General features: G+C 42.5%; 10 protein-coding genes across 10 annotated transcripts; 6 read left to right on the forward strand and 4 right to left on the reverse strand.

Moving 5' to 3' along the window:
* Positions 1–110: 110 nt before the first annotated feature.
* On the reverse strand, positions 111–732 carry TOT_040000179 (conserved hypothetical protein; the record flags this gene model as incomplete). The annotated part of the gene is made up of 2 exons (XM_009693804.1): positions 111–622; positions 669–732. The coding sequence occupies 2 exons, from the start codon at positions 730–732 to the stop codon at positions 111–113; spliced, it is 576 nt and encodes a 191-aa protein (XP_009692099.1).
* Positions 733–1,140: 408 nt separating this feature from the next.
* Positions 1,141–1,489, forward strand: TOT_040000180 (uncharacterized protein; the record flags this gene model as incomplete). Its single annotated transcript, XM_009693805.1, is given in 2 exon segments — positions 1,141–1,174; positions 1,191–1,489. 2 exon segments carry the CDS (start codon positions 1,141–1,143, stop codon positions 1,487–1,489), a joined length of 333 nt encoding a protein of 110 aa, XP_009692100.1.
* Positions 1,490–2,019: 530 nt separating this feature from the next.
* Positions 2,020–2,884, forward strand: TOT_040000181 (ribosomal protein S2; the record flags this gene model as incomplete). Its single annotated transcript, XM_009693806.1, has 2 exons — positions 2,020–2,085; positions 2,117–2,884. The coding sequence occupies 2 exons, from the start codon at positions 2,020–2,022 to the stop codon at positions 2,882–2,884; spliced, it is 834 nt and encodes a 277-aa protein (XP_009692101.1).
* Positions 2,885–3,234: 350 nt separating this feature from the next.
* TOT_040000182 (conserved hypothetical protein) lies at positions 3,235–5,172 on the forward strand (the record flags this gene model as incomplete). The annotated part of the gene is made up of 1 exon (XM_009693807.1): positions 3,235–5,172. The coding sequence occupies one exon, from the start codon at positions 3,235–3,237 to the stop codon at positions 5,170–5,172; it is 1,938 nt and encodes a 645-aa protein (XP_009692102.1).
* A 352-nt stretch (positions 5,173–5,524) lies between these two features.
* Positions 5,525–6,818, forward strand: TOT_040000183 (conserved hypothetical protein; the record flags this gene model as incomplete). The annotated part of the gene is made up of 5 exons (XM_009693808.1): positions 5,525–5,822; positions 5,852–6,094; positions 6,124–6,352; positions 6,382–6,541; positions 6,615–6,818. 5 exons carry the CDS (start codon positions 5,525–5,527, stop codon positions 6,816–6,818), a joined length of 1,134 nt encoding a protein of 377 aa, XP_009692103.1.
* Positions 6,819–6,947: 129 nt separating this feature from the next.
* On the reverse strand, positions 6,948–10,226 carry TOT_040000184 (16S rRNA processing protein; the record flags this gene model as incomplete). The annotated part of the gene is made up of 11 exons (XM_009693809.1): positions 6,948–7,574; positions 7,669–8,351; positions 8,605–8,651; positions 8,694–8,836; positions 8,869–8,978; positions 9,032–9,208; positions 9,242–9,313; positions 9,343–9,451; positions 9,483–9,635; positions 9,666–9,863; positions 9,948–10,226. 11 exons carry the CDS (start codon positions 10,224–10,226, stop codon positions 6,948–6,950), a joined length of 2,598 nt encoding a protein of 865 aa, XP_009692104.1.
* Positions 10,227–10,452: 226 nt separating this feature from the next.
* Positions 10,453–12,094, forward strand: TOT_040000185 (conserved hypothetical protein; the record flags this gene model as incomplete). The annotated part of the gene is made up of 8 exons (XM_009693810.1): positions 10,453–10,652; positions 10,691–10,741; positions 10,773–10,814; positions 10,845–10,893; positions 10,924–11,059; positions 11,091–11,300; positions 11,410–11,453; positions 11,708–12,094. 8 exons carry the CDS (start codon positions 10,453–10,455, stop codon positions 12,092–12,094), a joined length of 1,119 nt encoding a protein of 372 aa, XP_009692105.1.
* A 267-nt stretch (positions 12,095–12,361) lies between these two features.
* TOT_040000186 (conserved hypothetical protein) lies at positions 12,362–15,860 on the reverse strand (the record flags this gene model as incomplete). Its single annotated transcript, XM_009693811.1, is given in 6 exon segments — positions 12,362–12,377; positions 12,388–12,639; positions 12,733–13,937; positions 14,027–14,242; positions 14,368–14,874; positions 14,910–15,860. The coding sequence occupies 6 exon segments, from the start codon at positions 15,858–15,860 to the stop codon at positions 12,362–12,364; spliced, it is 3,147 nt and encodes a 1,048-aa protein (XP_009692106.1).
* Positions 15,861–16,380: 520 nt separating this feature from the next.
* TOT_040000187 (valyl-tRNA synthetase) lies at positions 16,381–19,792 on the forward strand (the record flags this gene model as incomplete). The annotated part of the gene is made up of 7 exons (XM_009693812.1): positions 16,381–16,402; positions 16,436–16,880; positions 16,910–17,127; positions 17,158–18,614; positions 18,807–19,319; positions 19,438–19,593; positions 19,625–19,792. 7 exons carry the CDS (start codon positions 16,381–16,383, stop codon positions 19,790–19,792), a joined length of 2,979 nt encoding a protein of 992 aa, XP_009692107.1.
* Positions 19,793–20,204: 412 nt separating this feature from the next.
* TOT_040000188 (eukaryotic translation initiation factor 3 subunit 8) lies at positions 20,205–23,072 on the reverse strand (the record flags this gene model as incomplete). Its single annotated transcript, XM_009693813.1, has 1 exon — positions 20,205–23,072. The coding sequence occupies one exon, from the start codon at positions 23,070–23,072 to the stop codon at positions 20,205–20,207; it is 2,868 nt and encodes a 955-aa protein (XP_009692108.1).
* Between the last annotated feature and the right edge of the window lie 318 nt (positions 23,073–23,390).

Below are 23,390 nucleotides of genomic sequence, written 5' to 3' on the forward strand. Positions count from 1 at the left end.
ATTGCACATATATGACCCCATCCTCTTACTGTAAATATTCAATTAGCCAAGTTGTAACGTAGAATTTACGATTCAAAAACATTAAACTTTCACATGTGTACTTTACTTTCTTACACTATGAACCAGTACATTGGTCCTGGTCCCTTCGTACCGTCCGTTCTTGCTGGAGTCCATGGGTAATGTCCGTGATACAGGGCGTAATCCAGCCCGTATTTAAACATAAATGCCATTGCTGCCATGGATGAGATTGTGAACCATGCTGAGGCCATTGTTACTTTGTGATCTTCTATGGATTCCTTTGCGCTTGGTACCAGCCTTTGTAGCTGTCGCACCTTTAGTCTGTTGTAAAGCACCAATCTGAACACATCTGTTCTTTCTGGTCCGTGCATTCCTGTTCCTCTCAGCACTTTCCCTTCCGGTGTGAGATCGTCTATTGTTACCTGAGGTGTGTAGGGGTCATCTCCGTTGAGGTGTTTTAGTGGATCATCCATGTGTTTAAACACTGATTGGCATTTTGGGCTCAATTTACTTCTCACTCCCACTTCCTTTTCCACTGGTACAATAACGTGTTGCAATCTCGGTGGAGCTGCGAATTCATACAGACTGAAGTCGCGGTAGTTTCCTGTAGTGTGAATTAGTCAAAACTGCGTATAATAGATCAAACATACCCAAATACAAATGTTTTCCAGCTTGCAATATTCTAGACGTTCTCAATAAGCCATTAACTGTCATCTATGATGTATATATAACTATATAAATCCAGTGAATAAATTGCGACAAAAAATCTCAGAGAATGTTCAATTTACTACAACTATCGCCATATTATATTCATAACACTACTAATCAATTAAACACAATATAAAATATAATCGTTATATATACTAGTATATTGTAGAATCGTGGCATATATGTGCCATCTTCTCATGTAGGGTATTGTATCTGTGTGTTTAAAATGTTATTATAAAATTTTATTTTAATTAGGTTGTTTTACTCGACATGTTTACTACTTAATTTTATAAATATCTGTTATATATTTCACGTTTGGATGTAAAATAATTTGTCATTTTCCACAGCTATTATCACTTCTTTAATGTATTCTTATACTACACTCTAATTCATTGTAATTTATTTTCAAATATAATGAAATGTAATATTGATAAGGACAGGAGTTATGGTATTTACTACATCAGTTGCAACCGAAACGGAGTGCAATAACTCTCAAAACGATGACAATCAGACCGTAACTGAAATAAGTTGTAGGCCTCCTGATAGTCGAAATGATAGATCTGTTACTTGGGATCCTGACACTGTAGATAATGAACACCTCAATCGGAAGAGCAGCAAAAGTTGCTGTATTTTTACTGGGAAAAAACGCTGTAAGCACAACTCGGATATAGATGGTATGCCACTATACACATTCATTTTATCTGTAGATAATTCCGACACAGATTCCTCCACATCCGATACCGATACCGATCCAGAAGGATGATACACTCAATCGCAGAGGATTCGGTTGATATTCTCGTTTCATTTTAAAATAAATAAATTTGATCATGACTCAAACATCCTTTATATATTAAGTATTAAATGTACTGTATTTAGCCACCAATACTCGTGTGTTTTATGATTGCGTCATATGTTCCATAACACATATTATTTAATATTTCACAATCGACATGAATATGATTATGGTATATCTAAAAAAGAGTGTCATTGAAATTATACTTATATGGTTCAATGTAAAACTGATAAATCACAATCATGGGGCACCATAAAATACTCATTCAAAGTGTCTTGGTTTGAGGAATTTATTAATACATAATTAATTTAATTTTTATTATTTGGAATTCTATAATCTAATAGATTCCTGATATAATACAGCAATTGACTTATCTTATTTCTAAATTTCGCTATCCTGCTGATATATTGACATTGATTTATTATATAATATACAATATCTGATTCGTCCTTATTTCATATTATACTAATATCTTAATTTCAATATAACTGAATTTGAAAATGGTTTCGCAAGCTAGTAAACTTACAGCCGATGAGGAAAGCATCAGAATGATGTTAACTGCAAAGGTATTTTCTCTCAAGACTAATTTATATTTAGGTCCACATTGGCACCAAAAACGTTGAAAATAAAATGAGGAAATATGTTTACAGCCGTACCCAGGAGGGAGTTCACCTGATCAACCTTGCCCACACCCTGGAAAAACTGAAGGTGGCCGCCAGGGCAATAGTTACAGTGTCGAACCCCGAAGAAGTCGTTGTTGTCTCCGCGAGGCCTTATGGAAGTCGTGCCGTATTGAAGTTCTCCCACTACGTGGGATCACATCCCATTGCAGGCCGCTGGATCCCAGGAACTCTCACGAACCAAATCACTCAGAAGTTCATTGAGCCACGTCTCTTGGTCGCAACTGACCCAAGAACCGACGCCCAGTCTCTGAGGGAGTCGTCATACGTGAGTCTGCCAGTGATAGCACTCTGCGACACTGACTCCCCCCTCAACTATGTTGACATAGCCATACCGTGCAACAACAAGGGCAAGGAATCAATCGCTCTGATGTACTGGCTATTGGCAAGGGAGGTGCTGTATCTGAGGGGACAGATCAAAAGAGGAGTCCAATGGGACGTGCTGGTCGACACTTTCTTCTGGAGGGACCCCGAACAGTTTGAGCTCAAGAACGCAAACGAGGATTCACTTCCCAACCACGAAGAAACTGAAATGGTAGCCCCAAGACAGAACGTGCCGCTCCACCCTCTCCCAGAGTGGTCCACAGTCGACCCGACTCAAGCAGGCTCATCCGATTGGAAAGTCATGGCAACCGGCCACGAGGAGTGGGGATCATTCGTGGATTCCAGGCCCCAATGGCAGTAAAAAGAGCCTAATTTAGTCTGATCTAACCATATTTGCACATATAAAGCGATTTATGCCATGTTTTTAGAGTAGTTTAAGTATATGGGTTCGTACCACAAAATGTTGGAATGGTGTGTAGCCACCCACTCATAATTATAGTATATGTTTTGTTTGCTGACACATTTGCAACTGTGTAACTTGTATTATTATATCTATTTGTTAGCTGTATCCTTTTGTTACATTTTTTATTTTATGCCTGCCTTCTATGTGTTAAAGTAAAACGTCACCGATTTCATTACAAATTATTTATTATATAACAACAACAACACATTTTTTAATCGCCAACAGTAACTTTAAAACAAACAATTATAATGCAAAAGGTTAAATCAAAAAAAAAGGTTATCGTAACACATCCGTATTTGCGGTCATCGTCCAACACGGGTGATTTAAAATCGACTGTACCATCAAACACAGGACTGTCGCGTGAAAGGTGGACAGAATCTAAGTCCGACACACTCGCTTACACAAAAAGCGCAAACAGTCCATCACCAACCACCTACATTGGACAAAACAGCACTCCTCAGGATATCACGTCCCTTTCTCAGGAGTCTATAGGAGCAACACAAAACAACATCAAGACAGTTCACCACAGCAGCAAAGTGTATAGAAATGTGGACCATTACGGACCAATGGGAATGATGAGCACACCCAGCATGTCGATGTCCGCCATGGAGTCGATGAACGGCCTGGAAAACGATTTGATGGACATCAGCACAATTATTTGCGACAGCTTAAACGACGGATCGATACCAACCGCTAGAACAACAGTTTACGAAGAAGACCAAGGAGACTATGACTACGAAGAGATTGAACTTAACTCGTTCGTCAAGGAAAATCTGGCAAATTTTTTCATGGCAGCATCGTCAAAGTCACTGGCAAACAAATCAGAGGACTGGGGAATCGATAGGTCAGTGAACACAGTGTACTCGAGGTCAGGGTTCTTCGCAGACTGCGCAAGCGCAGACAAGGTGTTCCACGGGGAGTACCTGAGCACCTGGGGAATGCACAGCTTCGCAGAATGCAGGATGCCGCTGATATTTTGCATCATTCTGACGGACAGAGAGGTCAGGAAGCACCAAGGGTTCTCGCCAGTCGCGTCCTTGGCAATCAATCTGCTGGACAGGTTCATGGCGAATCAGTCGGATTGCCTGACGAAGATAGTGCACCTGGTATACAATAAGCTGAAGTCGTACAAACATGAAAAGAGTAGCCGCAAGTCGTCCTTGAGCACCAAGGATTCAATTTCCAGCATCGATTCTCAGGAGAGTGGCAAGTCCAGCGACAAGTCCATCAAGTTAAACAAATCAAACAAGTCCATCAAGTCCAACAAGTCCAACAAATCAAACAAGTCCAGTGAGAAGAAGAATGGCAAGCTTAGTAGCCGCCCGAGTGCCAAAAGTGACAAAAAGGTTGCCAAGGTTAACAGTAAGGGGTCACGCCAGACTAAAAGGAAAGCCGAGGACGTGAAAACAAATGGAGTTAAGAACGATGACGAGCCTGAGCTGGTCAACGGGGTCGACTCGGACGACGTGGATAAGGAAAGGATGATCGTGAACATGGAGGTCGTCTACAACCTGGTGGCGCTCGCCTGCTACTTCATAGCAGACCGCTACCACGGGCTCGTCAACGTCTCCCCGAAGACGCTGATGATTCAGTGGGCATACACCTGCAGGATCTTCAAGAAAACGAGGTACGGAGCCTACTACATTAGCAAGAACAGGCACGCGAGCCTGCACGCCGCGACCTGCGCCATGTTCGAGATCTACTCGTCCCTGGACTACGTGGTCACAGTGCCATCAGTTTCGCAGATGGTCCAGTCGCTCATACTCTCGTCAGGTGACATTCCGTGCTCGCAGAACCCCTCGGAAAAAAACCTTTATCAGAACGCCGCATACGTCCTCGGGCGAATCGCACTCATAGACGACACTTTCCACAGGTTCAGGGCGTCGGTCCTTGCGCTTTCCATCTATTCGCTCATCAGGAAGTTGGCTTACACGTGTAACGCTCTCCTGGACGACACTTGCACGTGGCTCGAGGTCGACGACGACGAGGGCGAGATCGAGGAGTGCAAGGAGCTGCTCGTCAAGACACTCTCCCAGTTCTTGAACAGCGACGTCCTCGACGCGGTCACGCAGCCGGTGAACGTGAAGGGGCGCGATGACGACATTTTCACCACGACGCTCCTGGGCGACACCATCAACATGAATTTGAGGACGATAAAGAGCGTGTCTGCCCTCTTGTCTAGGTAATCTTACACATCTACCAGGTACCCACTCACATCAACTGCCGATACACACTATGCTGCCATATGTAAAACACAAAACAAACCAATTATGATAAAATAAATAAATACACGTTAGTAACTTTAAATGTGTGGATATTTGCGTAAAAAATGGCTAAAACTATCCAATCCCTGCTGGATCGTACACTACAAAATGTGTATTGTGAATTTGACATTTCAGTTTATATTTTATGTAAAAAATTTTTAATTTTGTATGAAATTAAATTTCATTTGCCTTTTAATTCATTTTAGTGTACACATCTGCTAAAACTTAGCATCTCGGAGGGATATTTTAGTCATGGCCTTTGTGAGCCTTCACCATGGCCTCCACTCAACTGATTTCTAAAAATTCTATTGACTTAACCCCTGAGGGTGGTATAAATGTGTATGAGGTCGTCTGGAATCTTCTTAAGGAGGATCGCCAGCTCCTCTACGACCTCTTCGAGGCTCTGAGGTCCATTGAGCGGCAGAGGGCCGAGCGTCCGGCCAAGAAGAACGAGGAGCCGAGGATAGACACCGGCAGGCTTGAGGATCTTTTGGACAGGATCCTCGCAGTTGAGCCGAGGCTGCAGCCCCTCGATCCTGAATCGATCGTCGAGTCTCTTCTGAAGGTGGAACGTAAGCTTCTCTTCTCTCATTTTTTTCAGGCAACCCTCCGGATCCTCTTCCCTGCCACTTCCAGGCCATGCTTCTCGACCGCGCTCCCGATGGCGTAACTCTCAGGAACCATGACAAGGTCTCCCTCATTCTCTCCTTCCTGGACGTCGACTCGCTCCTTTCGCTTTCTCTCACTTCTAAGAGCTGCCACTACGCCGTGGTCGTTCACATGAACAAGGAGCTTTACCATCTTCCGTTTAACCGCGAGCCTGTTTGCACCAACTTAAACTCCTGTATGTTCCTTTCTTTTCATTTTTTTTAGGGAAAAACGTCATTGATTTCTTTTTCAATTCCGCCGGAAGGATTGTGCCCATCGATCGACTCAGCTATCCTCCTCTGTTTAAACAAATGAATGCAGTAAAATCTTTGTTTCCCATTTCTTCCGACTCGATTCTTTCTCACACCTATGTTACTTTCGACTCCATCAAGCCTCACTTAATTGTTTACTGTGACCATGATAAGCCCATGTCGCACACCTGTTCTTCTTCCAAGTTCGTTTTTATTCTGTTTACTTTTTTAGGGCTCTTGACTGGGATAATAAGGCCACTACTAAGCTCATTTCCTGTTCTGAGTTTATTATGGAGTATATGCAGAGACTTGAGGTGCGTGACGATCAATTCGTTTGGGGGTTCGGCTCCGACTCAATTTCTCCCAAATTCATCTGTTTTCTCCTAAAATGTGTAAGTTAATAATTATTCGTCTTATCCATCTACTACCTACACACTTATTCCCATCTTTCTCATTCATTTTCAGTATCTCGATTCCATTGTTCGCTGTTTAAGTAAACATGAGGGTGAGATTGAATTTCGCAAGACTGAATTCATCGCCAATGCGAAGCACAGCATTGTTCACCGCATTTGGATTCAGCTTTCTCTCAAGTGGGACTTTCGCTTCGGTCCTCAGCCTCAGAACTCTCTCTATCTCACAATTGCCGATCATTTTAAACTAGATGTATGATCCAACACTGTATAATTTACTTATCACTACTGCATTCTATTTTGTGCATTTTTCTCATATTTCAGCAATTTTAATATCGTTTTCTGCTTCCAAAATTATCATAAGGTGCATATGCATTTTTAATTATTTCTACTTATAGTATGGGTCCTCTCCTATAAATATTGTATACGGGTCCACGTATACGCTCTTGTTTTCCACATCTATGTACGTTACTGTTTCATTTCTTACTAATGGCACGTAGAATCTTCTCTGAGGCTTCTTTATTTCCTTATCTATGATTTCTTCTATCGATATTACTTTCAACTTCTTTTCAGATTCCTCTGACTCCTCTATCTCGGACTCTTCTCTTTCTCCCCTTTCGGCTATAACTTCTTCCTTTTCAACACCTCCTACATTCTTACTTTTAGATTCGTGCTCCTTTTCATGTAACAGTGCTTGTGTGTGATTTGTGAACTCCCTGTGGCACGTTGAGCACTCGTAGTACTTTACGTACGCTATCGACTTGAAGTTCGGTGTCTTAAACTCTTCGTACATGTCCACTATCTCATCTGCGTCTTCCAATTCTCTCTCTGTTACTATTGTTGGCCCCTTGTTATAACCGCTCTTACACCCTTTTCCTCCTTCATCTTGGTGCCTTTGTTGTTCCTCATTTTCTCTATTCTCTTTAGCTGCGTTCGTTACTTCTATCAGCGTTTGCAATGATAGCTTCATGTCCATCTGTACTTCTATTAAATCGTCGCACACCTCTTCAAATTTCTGCGACATTGTTAATTTAGTGTCTAACTAGTGCCATATGCTCTTTTCACAAACAATAATGGCCAATATCTAATACTATACATACTGGGCTTACCTTTTTCAATGCTAAGTCTGAATGGTGCACAAATCCTACTATTTTTCCCAGTTTCGTTTTTTTTATGTCGTTGTACAGGTACAGGTAAAGTCCTATCAGGTCTCTAGAGTAGTATGCATCTTCTTCTAGTGGCGGCATTTCTGCCAGTGGCACTGTTAGGTATGTGTTTGACAGCCTTTGCGACTGCTCCACTGTGTCAAATCCTTCAAATTTTACTATATACACGTCCTTCGATCCTGAATTCCTTCCTCTTTCCAGCTTAATTGGTATTACCTTTTCTTCGTTGTACGGTATTTTCAGATACCTATATCCTGGCTCACATAGTCTTACTTCTGGGCGCGGAGTGTATGACTTTACCTTTACGTGCCCCTTCAACCCGTATGTCGTCAGTATCTCTCCAATCACAACATAATCTTCTTGTGGGATTGTATATATTATACTCTTGTCTATATAAAATTTACTCTTAGGCTCATTCACCAATAAATCTACTTCATTCCTTTTCTCTTCCTCTTCCTCTTCTACTTTACTACTTGCCATAGACTCTTTTCCATCATAAGGTCCATCCTCATTTTCTTCAATAGAATTTACCTTAGACATGTTCATTCCATTAATATATTTAATTTTATCATTTCTACTTCTGTTTACAAAGTAACTTGTTTTAAACTGACTATTCCCGTTGTTCACTAAATTTTAATTATAACACGTTTGTTAACTTACTTCTAAAACAACTTACTCGCAAACAATTTGCTATAATACAATAATATATATAAATTCCCTTGTTAATTTTCTTCATATCGGTACACATATACACACTCGTAGACGTTATTCGATGCTTTATTTTTCTTCTTCTCAATGCTATTCTAAGTCGCTTGCTTTTAGAGGCTCATCGTTTACTTTATCCGCTACGTTGTTTTCTTTTTACTTTAGTAAACTTACTCGGATAATCTGGTTGAACAAACTGTGTAAGGCTTTGTTTTTCATCCCTAATGTTTAAATTATTTCATTTTCTTTATAATTTCTCTTACGTTTTAAAATCTTTCAATAACACCTTATATATTAAATCTAATTCGTAGTCTGTGTATCTCGTCGTTCTTTCTGGCATTTGCGTCTTATCTTCTGTTGAATCGAATGGAGCCACTTCATCAATTACTTTTTCGAGAACCTCCTCCTACATATTCATTGTAATCGGCGACTCCGTACTTCATCCAATCCATTGTCCTTGTGCTCCCCCTGAGTGTCATTTTTTTGTTCATTCGCACTTACCTTGAATGAGCTTATCCACAGTGAACCACTCAGTGACAGTATTTCACCTATGTATTCATATGCGCATGCACACGTGTGTGCTTTTATCTATGCTTCCTACTTGATATTGGAGAATTTGACGTGTCCACACTCGGCTCCTTGCATCCGTTGTATACAATGCTGTGGATGTTCAAGTTTGTCGTCACTGATTCACATGCGTCCACTGAACCCCCGAACAGTGCTATCACTGGGTCCCCTGCCTTCCTCAGCACCAATGACATTGGACACTTAATTGACTCTAAAATTGCCTATTTATGTAATTTTTTATTACCGCAGAACGAGACCAACGATAGGAACTCCTTCATCGCTATTGTTATGTCCGTTGGGTACGTCAAGTCATCATCTGTACTTTTTTATATCGTTGGCACTAACCTAGGTCCAGCTTATGAAAGTGCCTGCTGTTAATGAGTATTTTCCCCGAAACCATTTTCTTTTTGTTTTTACTTCCTGATAGCTTCGACGTGTTATTTATCACATTAAGCTAAAAATTTGTTTTTTATTCCTATTGTTACCAGTAGGTCTTCCTTCGCATCGTTATATGTAATTGACAAATCGTTGTATTGTGAGCTGAATGGGTTGATTGACTTGTAAAACACTGATGGCGATATCCTCAGGTAGTGCCAGTTTGACCATCCCAGATCATCAGGCACGCTCAATTTGTATTCCTATCAATTCTTTATTGTTCCTTCCTTTACCTGGTAGCTTATCGTTGCTGACCTCACTATGTTTTTGTTCGAACACACAAATATTAGGGACAAGTAGTCAGAGGTGTTGCTAAATTCTCTTATTATAAGCCTGTCCAGGCCGAACGAGTTCTTCAGGTTCTCGTTCGTGTTAGCATCTCTTACAAGAACTGACCCAAATGCCGAATTTTTCTGTCCAGGCGGTATAATCTAAATTTAAATGACGTTATTAGTCTTTGTGTATCATTATTTAAGTGGATTCCACCTTTATAGCTACTATTTATTTACACATACTATTGATAATGACTGGCACAGGTGCTTTGTTGACACAAACCAGTGTCGAATATTAGAAGATGTATCATAGTGTGTTGTATTTTGTGGTTTGATTTGTATTTTTTCAAAAAACCCCTTTCCTAGTTGAATGTGTAACCATACTGAATTTGATGGGTTCAGTGCGTATAAATTCAAACCATTCCTACTTGCAATTATTTGCAAGTCCAATGAAATGTGTCTGAATAAAATGAGTATTTTTTTTAATATCAGAGCGTTAGCTCCGTTTAATTCATATTCCATTAAATATTATTTATAAATTAGGTGTATGCTATGAGGCCTAAGATTCTACTGATTATAACAATATATTCCACACATATTCATTAAAATTATATTATTTTGAATTTTATTTAATAGTGTTTCAATTTGTAATATTTAAATGTCTATTCTTGATATCATTTATTCGTCATAACATCATCGCCGATGCGTTAATGTAATATATTATTATTCAAAGAATTAATGTCCATACATGAGTTTTATTGATACTTTGCTTTCTTCCAGTCGTTTATTACAAAGAAGAGTCAAACTTAATACTTGTTCTGGGTTGGAACGTCATTTACAAGACGAGTTGAATGCCCTATCGTTAAAATTTGACTTGGTGTCAAGGGATAAGTCAAATGTTGACATTTTAGCAAGTTTGGATACCATTTGGTCGATCATCCAGAACAGGTTCGCCTTTAAATTTACAATCATTTTTATTAATTTAGTCGAATATGCAGGCAACTTTCAATTCACGTTTGTTATCCATTTCAGGCAGAGTACTCAACTGTGCTTAATATTGATATATAGAACGACGAAGCAGTTTGTGAACAACTTAAATTCTGCGGATTGGTTTGTTCATTAATGTAAATTAAATTTTAGGGCCTCCTTCATCCCGTTTTCTAATAAACTCCCAGCACCATCTGTAAAGGTTTGAACACCCTTGATTAATTTTACGTAGGTCACATCGCACAATTCAAAGCTTTATCACACCGGGATGATTCAAAATATTCTTGAAGGGGTCATCAACTCTCATTGCTACAGGTATAAGAAGGTGCAGGGGGACGAGTTGCCGGAATTCATGAAGAACAGGGGATGTAAGGTTGAATGTACGACGTTTCAATTTAGATGTTCCAATATGCCCCAAGATTACAGTAGATATAAATAACGACAGCTGTCAGGTTCTGGCTGACGCTTCTGGAGATCTGAGTGAACGGCCTTGGCATAAATTATCACTAGTTGAGGATAGGATAGTGCCGAGCGCATCTGCAGCTGTCATTCAGGAACTCGCTTCACGAAATGTTTTTAACAGGCACGTGCTCACTAAATATTTAATAAGTTAGGCCCTTAATATGGGATCCATTTTGTCATAACGGTTCATTGTTGTTAGAGCTGGCATCATATTTAAAAGGTTCATCAACAGATTAACATAAAATTGTGGTTTCAGATGAAAAAATGAGGATCGACTCTTCGAAATATCCCCTCACCAATGTTTGTTTCTATTACTCACGTTTACTTTTAGTTTCCCCTGTGTACACTATTTTATGATCACAATCACATATCAAGGCCTAACACGTAAATTTCACCTTGTTGTAATTTAATAAACTTTAGGACGCCTACCACTCAATTAACTCTACTCGGTACCGATCCAAACCCTGAAAATATAAAGGTATTTTGACATAAAATATTATGTTTTAACGTTTATTATGACTCGTCATCTTCATTATCTTAAATATCCTTTTTAGTGCGCCAATGAAGTCCTGAAGAAGCTTAAGGCCATTGAAGAAGAGAGTGCTAAATTGTTAGTTGATGTCGACAACACTCATGTCAAAAATGATAGATCCGACCTGCTGACTCTAAAGTTTGAATGTAAAAGAGTAAACGAATTCCCAGTTAATATAAAGGACGCTGTAATCTTAACAAACTTGTACTATGGAAACAAACAAATGAAATCTCTATACTCTATGTACTATAAGGATTTTTCCAAATTTGTTAAGTCAGTTAGGTCAAGGTGTAATTCCATATACGCTATTGCCCCTAAGTCATTCAAGAGACTATCTGGCCTCAATTGTGAAGCATTATTGGTATTCAACAACAATGGCATAATTGTCGAATTAATGAAGATATCATAAGTGATATACATGTTATATACATATATTATGGAATACTATAGTATATATTTACACACTTGTATATATATATGTATGTATAGATGTGTATTATAGTATGATGTTGAATACATGTATGTAATACTATATATGTAATATATGCATATATACACACCATACTATAGTATACTACCATGTATATATATATATATACTACAATGTATATATGTATATATATATTTATGTGTATATTCAACTATATTATTGGCAGCTTTATTCCGTGGATCCTGTTTATCTTCTTGATGTCCTCCAAATACTCAACCATGTCTCTCTTTGTTAAAATTTCTGGGAATCTGTTGAGGCGCTTCCACGCCTTTGACAGACGCTTGAGGCTCTCCCTCGAGCCATCCAGCGTGTTCAGCGCGTACTCGTTTATGTCTATGTCGTCGAACATTGCGTCTATTTCTCTCTGATCCAGTTCTCCTGTGTCCAGCGACAACTCCATGTCCTCGATGTCCTCCTCGTTGTCTACAGGCTTTATGAACTTCGACATCGGAGGCTGATTGGCCCTAAATTTCCATTAGCGTTAGCTACACATGTATGTCTAACTGTTTTTACGCACTCGCGCGCATATCTATCTATCTGTGTAAACTCATCAGTACTTCAGCAGTGCAGCGTAGATGTTCTTGATCTTAGTCAGTCTGTGCACCTCGAGTTCGTTTACGAAGCCGCTCGGGTTGTTCACGATTTCCTGGTAGGGCTCCATTGATAATTTAGACGATTCTCCCTCAAATTGCGACATCGCGAGGTCGTGATCAGGGTCGTCTCTTGACACGTGCGGCCTCTCCAGTGACTTCACGCCCCCGTAGTTGATCCATTTTGAGGAGTAGAAGTACACGTCGCTGTTCATCTTCCTGTGCCTGTTTCTCAGCTGACCCATGAACGAGTAACTTGGGCTCGACAAAATTTTCAGTACGTTAAGCAGGGACCTACTCACTGCTCTGTTGATCACGAAGTCTCTTCTCACGATTTCGTAGAATTCCTTCATATCCTCCATTGAGTAGTACTCGTTGTTGAACGACTTGGGCACCACGCTTGCGAACATGATCTCCTCCTTCGGCATTTCATCGTAGATTGCCTCGAGGTATATTTTATGCATCACTGAGAGCAGCTTCAGTATGCTTCTTTCGAACCATATTGCCTCCTTCGCTCTTATCTTCCTCCTCTCCATTGTGTCTTTAAGTTTTTCGAGGAAGTTCCAGTACGTTTCTCCCCTTGGGCTTATGAAGAACTCTCTTAACAGCAGGCGCGGATCTAGTTTCATTGACGACTTTACGTTCCTCATCACCTTTAGGAACTTAGACTTTCCCAGGGTCTCCTTTATGTGTATTCTTCTCAGTTCTTCGTTTTCCGTGTAACATATTGGCGGTGCCACTATTTCCGATGACGGCCTTATTATATAGTCCTCCAACACACTACTGTCGTATCTATCTACTCCTTTATTGTACCATTGTTCATCATCTTCTCCTTTTCGGTCGTATAAATTATGTGTTGTCGTCTCACTCAATAAACTACTCATCATTTCATCGTTCTGGAACTGATCAACTACGTGTGCGTCTGCCACCAGTGGCTGGAACACCAGGAGCTCGTTTAACTGTGGTTCTTTCAGGCTTGCGATTGTATAGTTACTCATTTGCAGCACTGAGAACCATGTTTTATTCCCCAAATTATACTTCACCTTCTCTTCTGTCTTCAGGTTACTCATCCACTCCGTCAAGGGCAGCGATCTAAAAATTGGATTCCTCCATTTGGTATCTCTTGCGTATACCCCTTGCAATTCGTAATTCACCACTCCTTCAAATCGAGCCTATTATTTTTTATTAATTTCACCTTTATTATCAAACTTAGTTTTTATAGTGAATCAATCTAATATCATTATAACATTCATTTATACACATTTATTTTATCTATTCTTTTCACCTGTACTAGTGTTCCTATTTTTACGTTTGTTGAAAAGTGTCCTGCTTCCATCATTCCTATATAGTACTCATCTTCAAGTGTAAATTTTTCCTTAAATTTATGATTTACTGCGAAATATATGAATCCTCCTTCGTTTCCTATTACTATACATGGGTATGTCATTTTCGTCTTAGCGTCTATCTTATTTGCATCCTGATTCAAACTACACATATGTTAATTTTCTCCTATTTTTACTAGTTTTTCATATTTTAGCTACTCACACAGTTTCTACACTTGTATTTTATCGTTAATACTCACATTTTTACAAAATGGTTTACCATTTTTTCGTCCGGTTTATAGTAGTTCTTTGTTGTTAGGCACATATTCATCACGTCGTTGTTCAGCTCCGGCACTGACTTCATGTCGTACCTTGGACTTCCCATCAGTATCTCATTCACTCTAACGTACAAAGAACTGTCGTAGTGGTATATATAGTTCATCTTTCCCACGTTTATTTCCGCGTCTCTGTGCAGGAAATACTCACTCGTCTTATTTCCGTGTATGAATGCTTCGTTCAGCAACTCCTCTGGGTAGTTATATGGCAGCTGATCCTTCATCACGTATCCTTTATACATTTCCTTGTTCTGCCCAAACAGCCTTAATACTACTGCGTCTGTTGTCACCTTATCTACGTTCGCTTTAAACCACCTTCCTGTTGTTGCGTAATATTTTATGATTGCGTCGTTCAGCATCTTCAAATTCTCCTTTCTCAGCATTGGATGCGACACTTGAGACCTAAACAGGTACGCCTGCTCCAGTGCCCAATCGCTTCCTGCCAGGTATACCTACACTCATTTCTATTTACTTAATATTACACTACCTTTATCTTGTCTCCTATTTTATCTGACTCGTTTGCCAATGTGTATCCGTTTACTCCGTACATATAACTGTACTTTCCGTTGATTATTTGCACCTTTACTACCTCTCCCATAATCTCCTTTATCACTGCATCGTACTGTATGTAATTTGCTCCTTGCTTTATTGACTCAAGGTGTAGATACGAGTACATTCTCCTCTTCGACTCCACTATATTCACTGAAAAGAAATCTCCGTAGATATATTCGGAATATGGGTTTATTTCCGTTACTACAAACTCCATCTTTTCCATGTTTTTTAAGTATTCTGGTGTCTTAGGCTCCAGGGGCAGAGAGTAGTCCTGAGGCCTTATTTCACTTCCTACTCCTATATCATACGGTATATACTCTTCCTTTTTTTTCATACTCTTTGCGTAGTCGTTCGGGTACATATATTTTGGTTTAAAGTTTGTTACATTTTTCCTTGGTACTATTTTTTTTGCGTTATATATAGTCTCGTATATTATACTATTTAGTGAGTTACTGTCTTCTTCCTCTTTTTTTCTTTTATTCAACAGTGTGTTTAATCTATAATGTTCATCTTCGCTCATAAAGTACAGTGACGATTTAGATGCCAATAGTGGCTGCGATAGTCCTACATCTACTAAAATAGTCCCATCTTGGTTCCTTTTCATTGGCCTTCCTGTTAATATTTCACCGCAATGGACCTCATTAGTAGTCGATTTTAACTCATGTGTGTGTAAATTTGTGCGATACAATGGTTCATTTCTTTTCGATCTCAATTTTTCTGAAACCTTGTTTGAAACAAAAGAGTAATTATTATATTTATGCTGAATGGCATCATTCCTATAAATAGAGAAAGAATAGGAACCAGTTAATATAAAATTTTGAGAGACAATAACAAAGAAGAGGGTCAATTTGAGTATTTGATTGATATTGGAGGTTCTTAATGCCATCTAATAAGACATTTAATACATATTAAGTGAATTATTCAAATGAAGAGACGAAAAATTCCCATCGATTTACAAATTAAAGTTTAGGAAATAAAATTAATTTGAATAACATTATTTCTAAGAATATCAAAGTCTATTTTGTTTAGAATGTGTATTGGTGTGTATTTAATTAATGGAATCTCAATTATAAATGTTAAGTAGACATTGGTGAACATAAAGGTTTAGCCTTCAAAACCCAAGATAATGAAATATAAATATTACAAATAATATAATTTGATGTAAAATTCAAAATGTGTAACAATAAATTGTACTATATTTAATTCTTCTGTACCCCAATATCAACATTAAAAAAAAATTTAATACATATTATTTATAAGGTAATTATATATTGTTTTTAAGTTAATAATTATATTTATAATCATATCATTTTCTATTGACTTATTTTTTGTATTCAATATAAAATATATTTGAATAATAACCCATTTGTTTATTTTTCAATTTTGTCATGTTATACATTATATAAATGTCAAAATCGGCACCTAAAAGTTTGTTTGATGTAAAATATAATTAATTTTTAGAATTATTGACTGAACTGGAATCCAGTTACAACCCTAAGTTGGTTGAGGAAGGGTGGTATAGTTGGTGGGAATCGAGGAAGTTTTTCACACCTTCCACCGACTACGACTCGATACCCGGCAAGAATAAATGGGTATCTTTGCTGCCTCCACCAAACGTAACTGGATCTCTCCATATCGGACACGCACTAACAGTTTCAATACAGGACTGCCTAACAAGATGGTACTTAGTCGGTGTTTATTTGATTTTTAGGCACAGAATGAAAGGAGACGCAACGCTGTGGTTGCCAGGCACAGACCATGCCGGTATCGCAACGCAATCGGTCGTGGAACGAATGCTGTACCAAAAACAGAAGCTTAAAAGGCACGATGTCGGAAGACCGAAATTCGTCGAGATGGTTTTTGAATGGAACCAGAAGTACGGAAGCAACATAAAAAATCAGTTGAGGTACGGATTGAAGTGAATAAATGATTCAGACGCATGGGAGCATCGCTGGACTGGACGCGAGAAGTGTTCACGATGGACGCCCCCAGGTCGGCAGCAGTTGTCGAGGCGTTCGTACGACTGTACGACTCAGGACTCATCTACAGAAACACGCGCCTGGTATCTTGGTGCCCCTACCTTTCTACTGCCCTATCGGACATAGAAGTGGAGCCGCTGGAAGTTACGTCCCCGACGTTCATAACAATACCAGGTAACGCGTAGCAGTTAAAGGAGCTTTTAGGGTTCGAGTCGTCAGTTGAAGTCGGGTCGCTGTGGGTCTTCAACTACCCAGTGGTGTTTGGAAGTGAAACGAGGCACCTGCCGGTGGCAACGACGAGGCTGGAGACGATGTTAGGCGATGTGGCGGTGGCTGTTAACCCGGAGGACGAAAGGTACAAGGACCTGGTCGGATGCAAAATACAGCACCCCTTCTTCCCGGAGAGAGAAATGGTAGTGGTGGCAGACGCGCACGTGGACAAGGACTTCGGAACGGGCGCAGTGAAGATAACGCCCTCGCACGACAAGAACGACTACGACATCGCGAAGAGGCACGCGCTGCCCTTCATCAACATCTTCACCAACGACGGGAAGATCAACGAAAACGGAGGAGAGTTCTCGACGATGCACAGGTTCCAGTGCAGAAAGGTGCTGGAAAAGAGGCTGCAGGAGATCGGACTCTTCGTGGAGAAGAAGCCAAACTCAAAGCCGATGATGGTGCCGCGGTGCTCGAGGACGGGCGACATCGTGGAGTACATGCTGATACCGCAGTGGTACGTGGACTGCAAAGACCTTGCGAACAAGGCAATCGAGGTGGTGAAGAACGGGTCGCTGAAGATCACACCCGCGTCGCACGTCTCGGTCTGGTACCAGTGGCTGGAAAACATACAGGACTGGTGCATATCGAGGCAGCTTTGGTGGGGACACAGGATCCCGGCGTACAGAGTTACCTCGCCAGAGTTTCCGCCCACGTCAGATCACTGGGTGGTGGGCAGAGACCTGGAGGAGGCGCGAGAGAGAGCGAAGAAGCAGTTTCCGGACTGCAAGGAGCTCACGCTGGACCAGGACGATGATGTTCTGGACACATGGTTCTCCTCGGGGTTGTTCCCGCTGAGCACGATGGGCTGGCCAGACGAGAACGCAGTCGACTTTAAGAAGTTTTTCCCAACGGAACTCCTGGAGACGGGAAACGACATCATCTTCTTCTGGGTGGCGAGGATGGTCATGCTGTCGCTGCACTTCGTAGGGAAGCTGCCGTTCAGCGAAGTTTATATGCACCCGCTCGTGAGGGACGCTAAGGGGGAGAAGATGAGCAAGAGCAAGGGCAACGTGGTCGACCCGCTGGACATCATCGACGGGACCACGCTGGAGAAGCTGAACCAGACGATACTGAACTCGACGCTGCCGCAGGGGGAGGTAAAGAAGGCGCTGGCCATGCAGAAGCAGCAGTTTCCCGAGGGCATTCCCCAGTGCGGCGTCGACGCGCTGAGGCTGGGCCTCCTGGGCCTGATGAGGCACCACCGGGCGATCCACCTGGACGTGAACAAGCTGGTATCCTCGAGGCACTTCGGCAACAAGATCTGGAACGCGACGAAGTTTGCAATTCTGCGGACCAAGTTTTACGAGCCCAACGGAGTTGACTACGCCCTCACGTGGGAGGACAAGTGGATTCTGCACAAGCTGAACCAATACGTGAAGAGGGTATGTTCGACAGACTATTTATTGACTCAGGCTATTTACACACTACTTATTGACTCACACACTGACTGTTGAACTATAGACTACCTACTGATCTACACTATTTACTGATTTACGCACCACTTAAGTTTAAAACACTACTTATTTACACACTACCCAAGATTAACATTAGTAAACGCTGTAATACTCGTTTAGGTCAATGAGGCCATGGAGAGCTATCACTTCTACGACGCCGTCCAGGCCACGTATGACTTTTGGCTGTATCAACTGTGCGACGTGTACCTTGAACTCGTTAAGAACAGGCTCCCCTCGCTCGTCGATGACTCGGCGTTCATCCCAAACGAGGACTCTAACGCTGCGGCCTTTGTCATCCACAACTGCTTCAGCACGTCTCTGAGGCTGCTGCACCCGATCATGCCCTTCATCACCGAGGAGCTGTACCACCACCTCCCGCCCTACCTCGTGACACACGAGTCCATCTGCGTCTCCGACTACCCCGGCGAAAACGCGGAGTGGGAGCACCCTGAGCTCGACGCTGAGATGGAGTCGCTCTTCTCAGTGGTGCACAGCTTCAGGTCGCTCGCCTCGACCCTGGGGCTCGCGCAGAACATGAACAAGGTGGGATTTCTCACTGTGAACGACGAGGCGCTGCGCAAGATCCTCGTGGACAAGGTGCACCTCATCGAGCTGCTGTCCAAGTTCAAGTCGGTAAGTCCTCTATTATAGTCCACACGGATCTACTCAACGGCCGCTGCTGCTGCCTCACAGACCACTTATTTACCCCCATTAACACACCAATATTGTAGCCCAATAATGTGATTTTTAGATCTCCATTGCTGATGGCGCCAACGAGCAGCTGTCGAGCTGCGTGCAGAACGTGATCTCCTCCTCCCTCGTCACGTACATCCTCGTCGACGAGAACGTCGACCTCGTAAAGACGTCTGCAATGCTGTCCGACAGGCTTAGCAAGACTGTCAAGATGGTTAGTTTCGTCCCCATGCATATACTTTTAGCTCGACTCGTACCTCAAGAAGCTGCAGGTCCCCAACTACGAGGCCAAGGTTCCTCTCAGCGTCCGCGAGCTCAACGAGTCTAAGATCGGCGAGCTTTCCTACGAGAAGTCGCAGCTCGAGGCTGCCGTCTCCGACCTCGAGCGTCTGAAGTTGACAAACCACCGATGAGGACTTTTAATGTCAATTTGCTTTTTCTTTTCCCTATTTTCCACTCACTCCTATGCTTTGCCACGTATACGCTTCTTCATATATACAATGTGTGTACATTACTGTATATATTCTGTTATGGCGTGTGTATGGTGGATAGTTGTTACCGTTCGTATACTCCGACCACTCGTATTATGTATATACACATACTTACGCCATATGTATCTAGTGGACTAACATACTGGTTTACACGAGCACTTGCTTTCCCACTTATACGTGGACGCCTGTTTGAACGCTACTGCGGACATGCTCGTTCGCACATCCGTGGACGCACACCAGTTTCCTTGAAATACCTACTGTGTATAAATACATAATATGTATAAATACCTACTGTGTATATTTGCAGATAGCATATTGTTGGGGACACTTGCGCCTACCGCGTCGGTATCTGGAACGGACGCGGCTGCCTGCTCTGCACGAACTTCTTGTTGCGGTTGAAGTTGAAGGTCGACATGCGCCCGTCCTCGTTGCGCGCGCCGTAGCTGAAGCGCGCGTCGCGCTGCTGGAAGCGCCGGTCCTGCGCGAGCGCGAACTTCGAGTTCTTCATGTTCAGCGTGAGCTCGTTCTGCTCCACCGCCGTCGACAGGTTCTCCGCCAGCTTCACCGCGAGCTTCTGCAGCTCCGTCGGCTCCGAGTGGTTGATCATGCAGCAGGTCGACGTGACGTCCCAGCTGCCGTGGACCTCCCCGTTGACGATCATCTTGCTGATGACTGAGCGCACTGCGTTTTCATCGAGGCTGAACATTGAGGCGAGCTGCTCCACTGAGAACGCGTCGTAGAGGTTAACGTACTTGAAGATGTACGTCCGCAGCCCCTCCACCTTTACCAGCTCCTTCACCTTCTGCTTCACCTTTTCCTCGTCGGGCATGATGCTCCACGTGTTAAGCGAGAGTATCGCCTCGTAGCACTTTTTCCAGTCTCCCTCCTGCAGGTGCTTGAATGCCACCAGGATAACCTCGCGGTTGCTCTCAGGGGGCCCTACGAATACTTGTTTTTCGTACATTTCGAACATTCTTCTGAACTGGCGCGAGATAACTTCTCTGGACTTCAGCGGCGACTTTGCGTAGTTCGCCGACTCCAGCAGCAGTGCGCAGATGAAGTCCACTGACTCCAGCAGGTCTATGCTGATGTGCATGTGGTACGGCAGAAGCCTTCTCTTCTCCGCTCTTTCCTGCTCCGGCGTCTTCTCCATGTTCTTCACGTTCGACAGTCCCTGTGCCAGCAGCTCCTTGTGTCTGCTCTGCGCGCACATGTCCATCAGGTACGAGTGCGCTTCGCTTATCAACCCGTGTCTGAAGGCGCATATTCCCAGCTGCGCCAGCGTCCTGTTTACCAGTATCTGCGTCGACACATCTGTTTCGCTTGCCAATTCGTGCAGGTTTGACACCAGGAAGAGGTCTCTCACTTCGTAGTAGTGCCCGTGCAACGCCCGGTTGTACGCCAGGTGCAGACACGCTCTCACCTTTTCTCTCTGGTTTCCGTACACGACCACGAAGTTCACCAGCTCTGACACCAGGTCGCTCGGCTTCTTCTCTTCGTTCGGGAAGAACCTTTGCAGCTGCTTCTCGTCCTTCACCTTACTTCTCACCATGTCCCATATTTTTGCTGATATTCCGTCCTCCTTGTAGTGGCAGTGGTCCAGTATCAGCATTGCTGTCGTCGCTGCGAACTCCATTCCCTTTTCAAAGCTCGTGTAGTACAGCATCGTTCTGTGCAGCAGGTATATCATGTTAATTGTGTATCCCAGCATCGCCTTGTAGTCCGGGTTGTGCACGTCTGTGTACAGCAGGCCCTTGTACAACTCGTCGTTTAACTTTTGCACTATTGAGGACAGTATCGTCAGCGACGTCTTCACCTTCTCCGTCTGGTCCGTCGCGGTCGGTGACACTGCCACTTGTTCTTCGCCGTTCTCGTTTATTGTGTACGCCACGCTGCTCAGGTTGTCAGTCTGCAGGTACGAGCCTGGGTTTTCCACCAGCTCCGAGACCAGGTGCGAGGCCACTCTGTACGTGCTCACCCACTCTCCCGGCAGCATCGCTCCATAAGCGTGCGCGTACGTGTCAAACTGCAGGTGTATCAGCGTCTCCAACACCTCCAGGTACAGCGTGTGTGATATCTTCTTCGCGATGTACGGGAGCGCCTGCAGCAGCTTCAGGTTTTCCGTGTTATTCGTTCCTCTCTTTCCTCTCTTCTCCATGATCGTCTTGATGAAGTGCTTCAGCGACTTTTCGTCCAGGTACACTGACGTCAGCATGTGCTCCACCTCAGGCAGCATCACCTCAAAAGGGTTGTCGTCGCTTCCCAGCTTCACTTCCTTGTAGTACTCTGACAACGCCTCTGACGCTGCCAACACTTCTGCGAACTTCACTATGCTCGTCACTTGCGGCTGTTTCTCCAGCACCTCCTTCTTCTTTCCTCCCTTACTCTTCACTTTTACCTGCTTATCTGCCGATTCCACTCTTGCTTCCGTCTTCTTCATTCCCCATTTGACCATTGCTGTGTTATGCTTATCCACGTCCTCCACTTCTGAGAACTGCTGCGATCCTGAGTCTGACCAGCCGCTCGTGTCTCCTGACAGTGGCGACCTATCTTGTTCCGACACTTCGTAATCTTCTTCCTCCTCGTCTTCCATTTCACCTTCACGCTCTTCTTCGTCTTCTGCGCTTTCTTTTTCCTCCTCTTCACTCCATTCCGACTCACTTGATTCCGAGCCTACGCGCTTTTCTGACTGTGCCAGCACGTCGAAGAAATTATCCGGGTCTCTGTTGTACTCTTCTATTATTTCCGCGTGCTGCTCGTTGAACTTCCTCAGCCTCGACCTCAGTGTGTTAAACGATATCGTCTTCGCCTTCGACAGCTTCTTGTACGACTCCTTGTCCTTCTGCTGCGCCTCCATAAACTGCGTCAGCTCCACCACTATCTTCACCACCAGCTTCGGCATTCTCGTCTGGTACTGCTTATCTACCAGTTTCGCCAACACATCGTAGTCTTTCAGCAACTCTGAATAGTCGTTGATTTTTTTCAGGTGCTCGATTGTCTTCAGGTGATTCTGTATTGTTTCCAGTGCCTTTGCCTTTGCCGACCTAACTACTCTCGACTCTCCGTCTTCATCTGAGCTTTCAATTGCCCATTTGTTTGCATCGGCGCGCTTCTGGTCCTTCTCTTCCGACTTACTTGAATATTCTGACGAATCTGAGTACGAATCATCAGAGTCATCGCCCCAAAACCTAGATTGCATCATTTTTAAATCAATATATTAAACCATACAAGTTATCAATCACAATTATTAAATCAAAACTTAGCAACCGTACTATCAAATCTAAATTATTTAGGACGGTGGGCAAATATAGAAGCCTTCCAAACTATTTCACAACTAAATTTCTCAATTAATGAATAACTGTAATCAAATTTAAAGGAAATGAATAGAATATTGTATAAAATTCTGGGTTGGCTCCCCACACCTCTGAATATAGCTATATAATCACATGTTACCCTTCGATACCATCCTTCTATGACAAATATATTCTATAATTTATAATTTATACTGCTTATAGCACTA

This window comes from Theileria orientalis, chromosome 4 (genome assembly GCF_000740895.1).
Source record: "Theileria orientalis strain Shintoku DNA, chromosome 4, complete genome".
Taxonomy (NCBI): domain Eukaryota; phylum Apicomplexa; class Aconoidasida; order Piroplasmida; family Theileriidae; genus Theileria; species Theileria orientalis.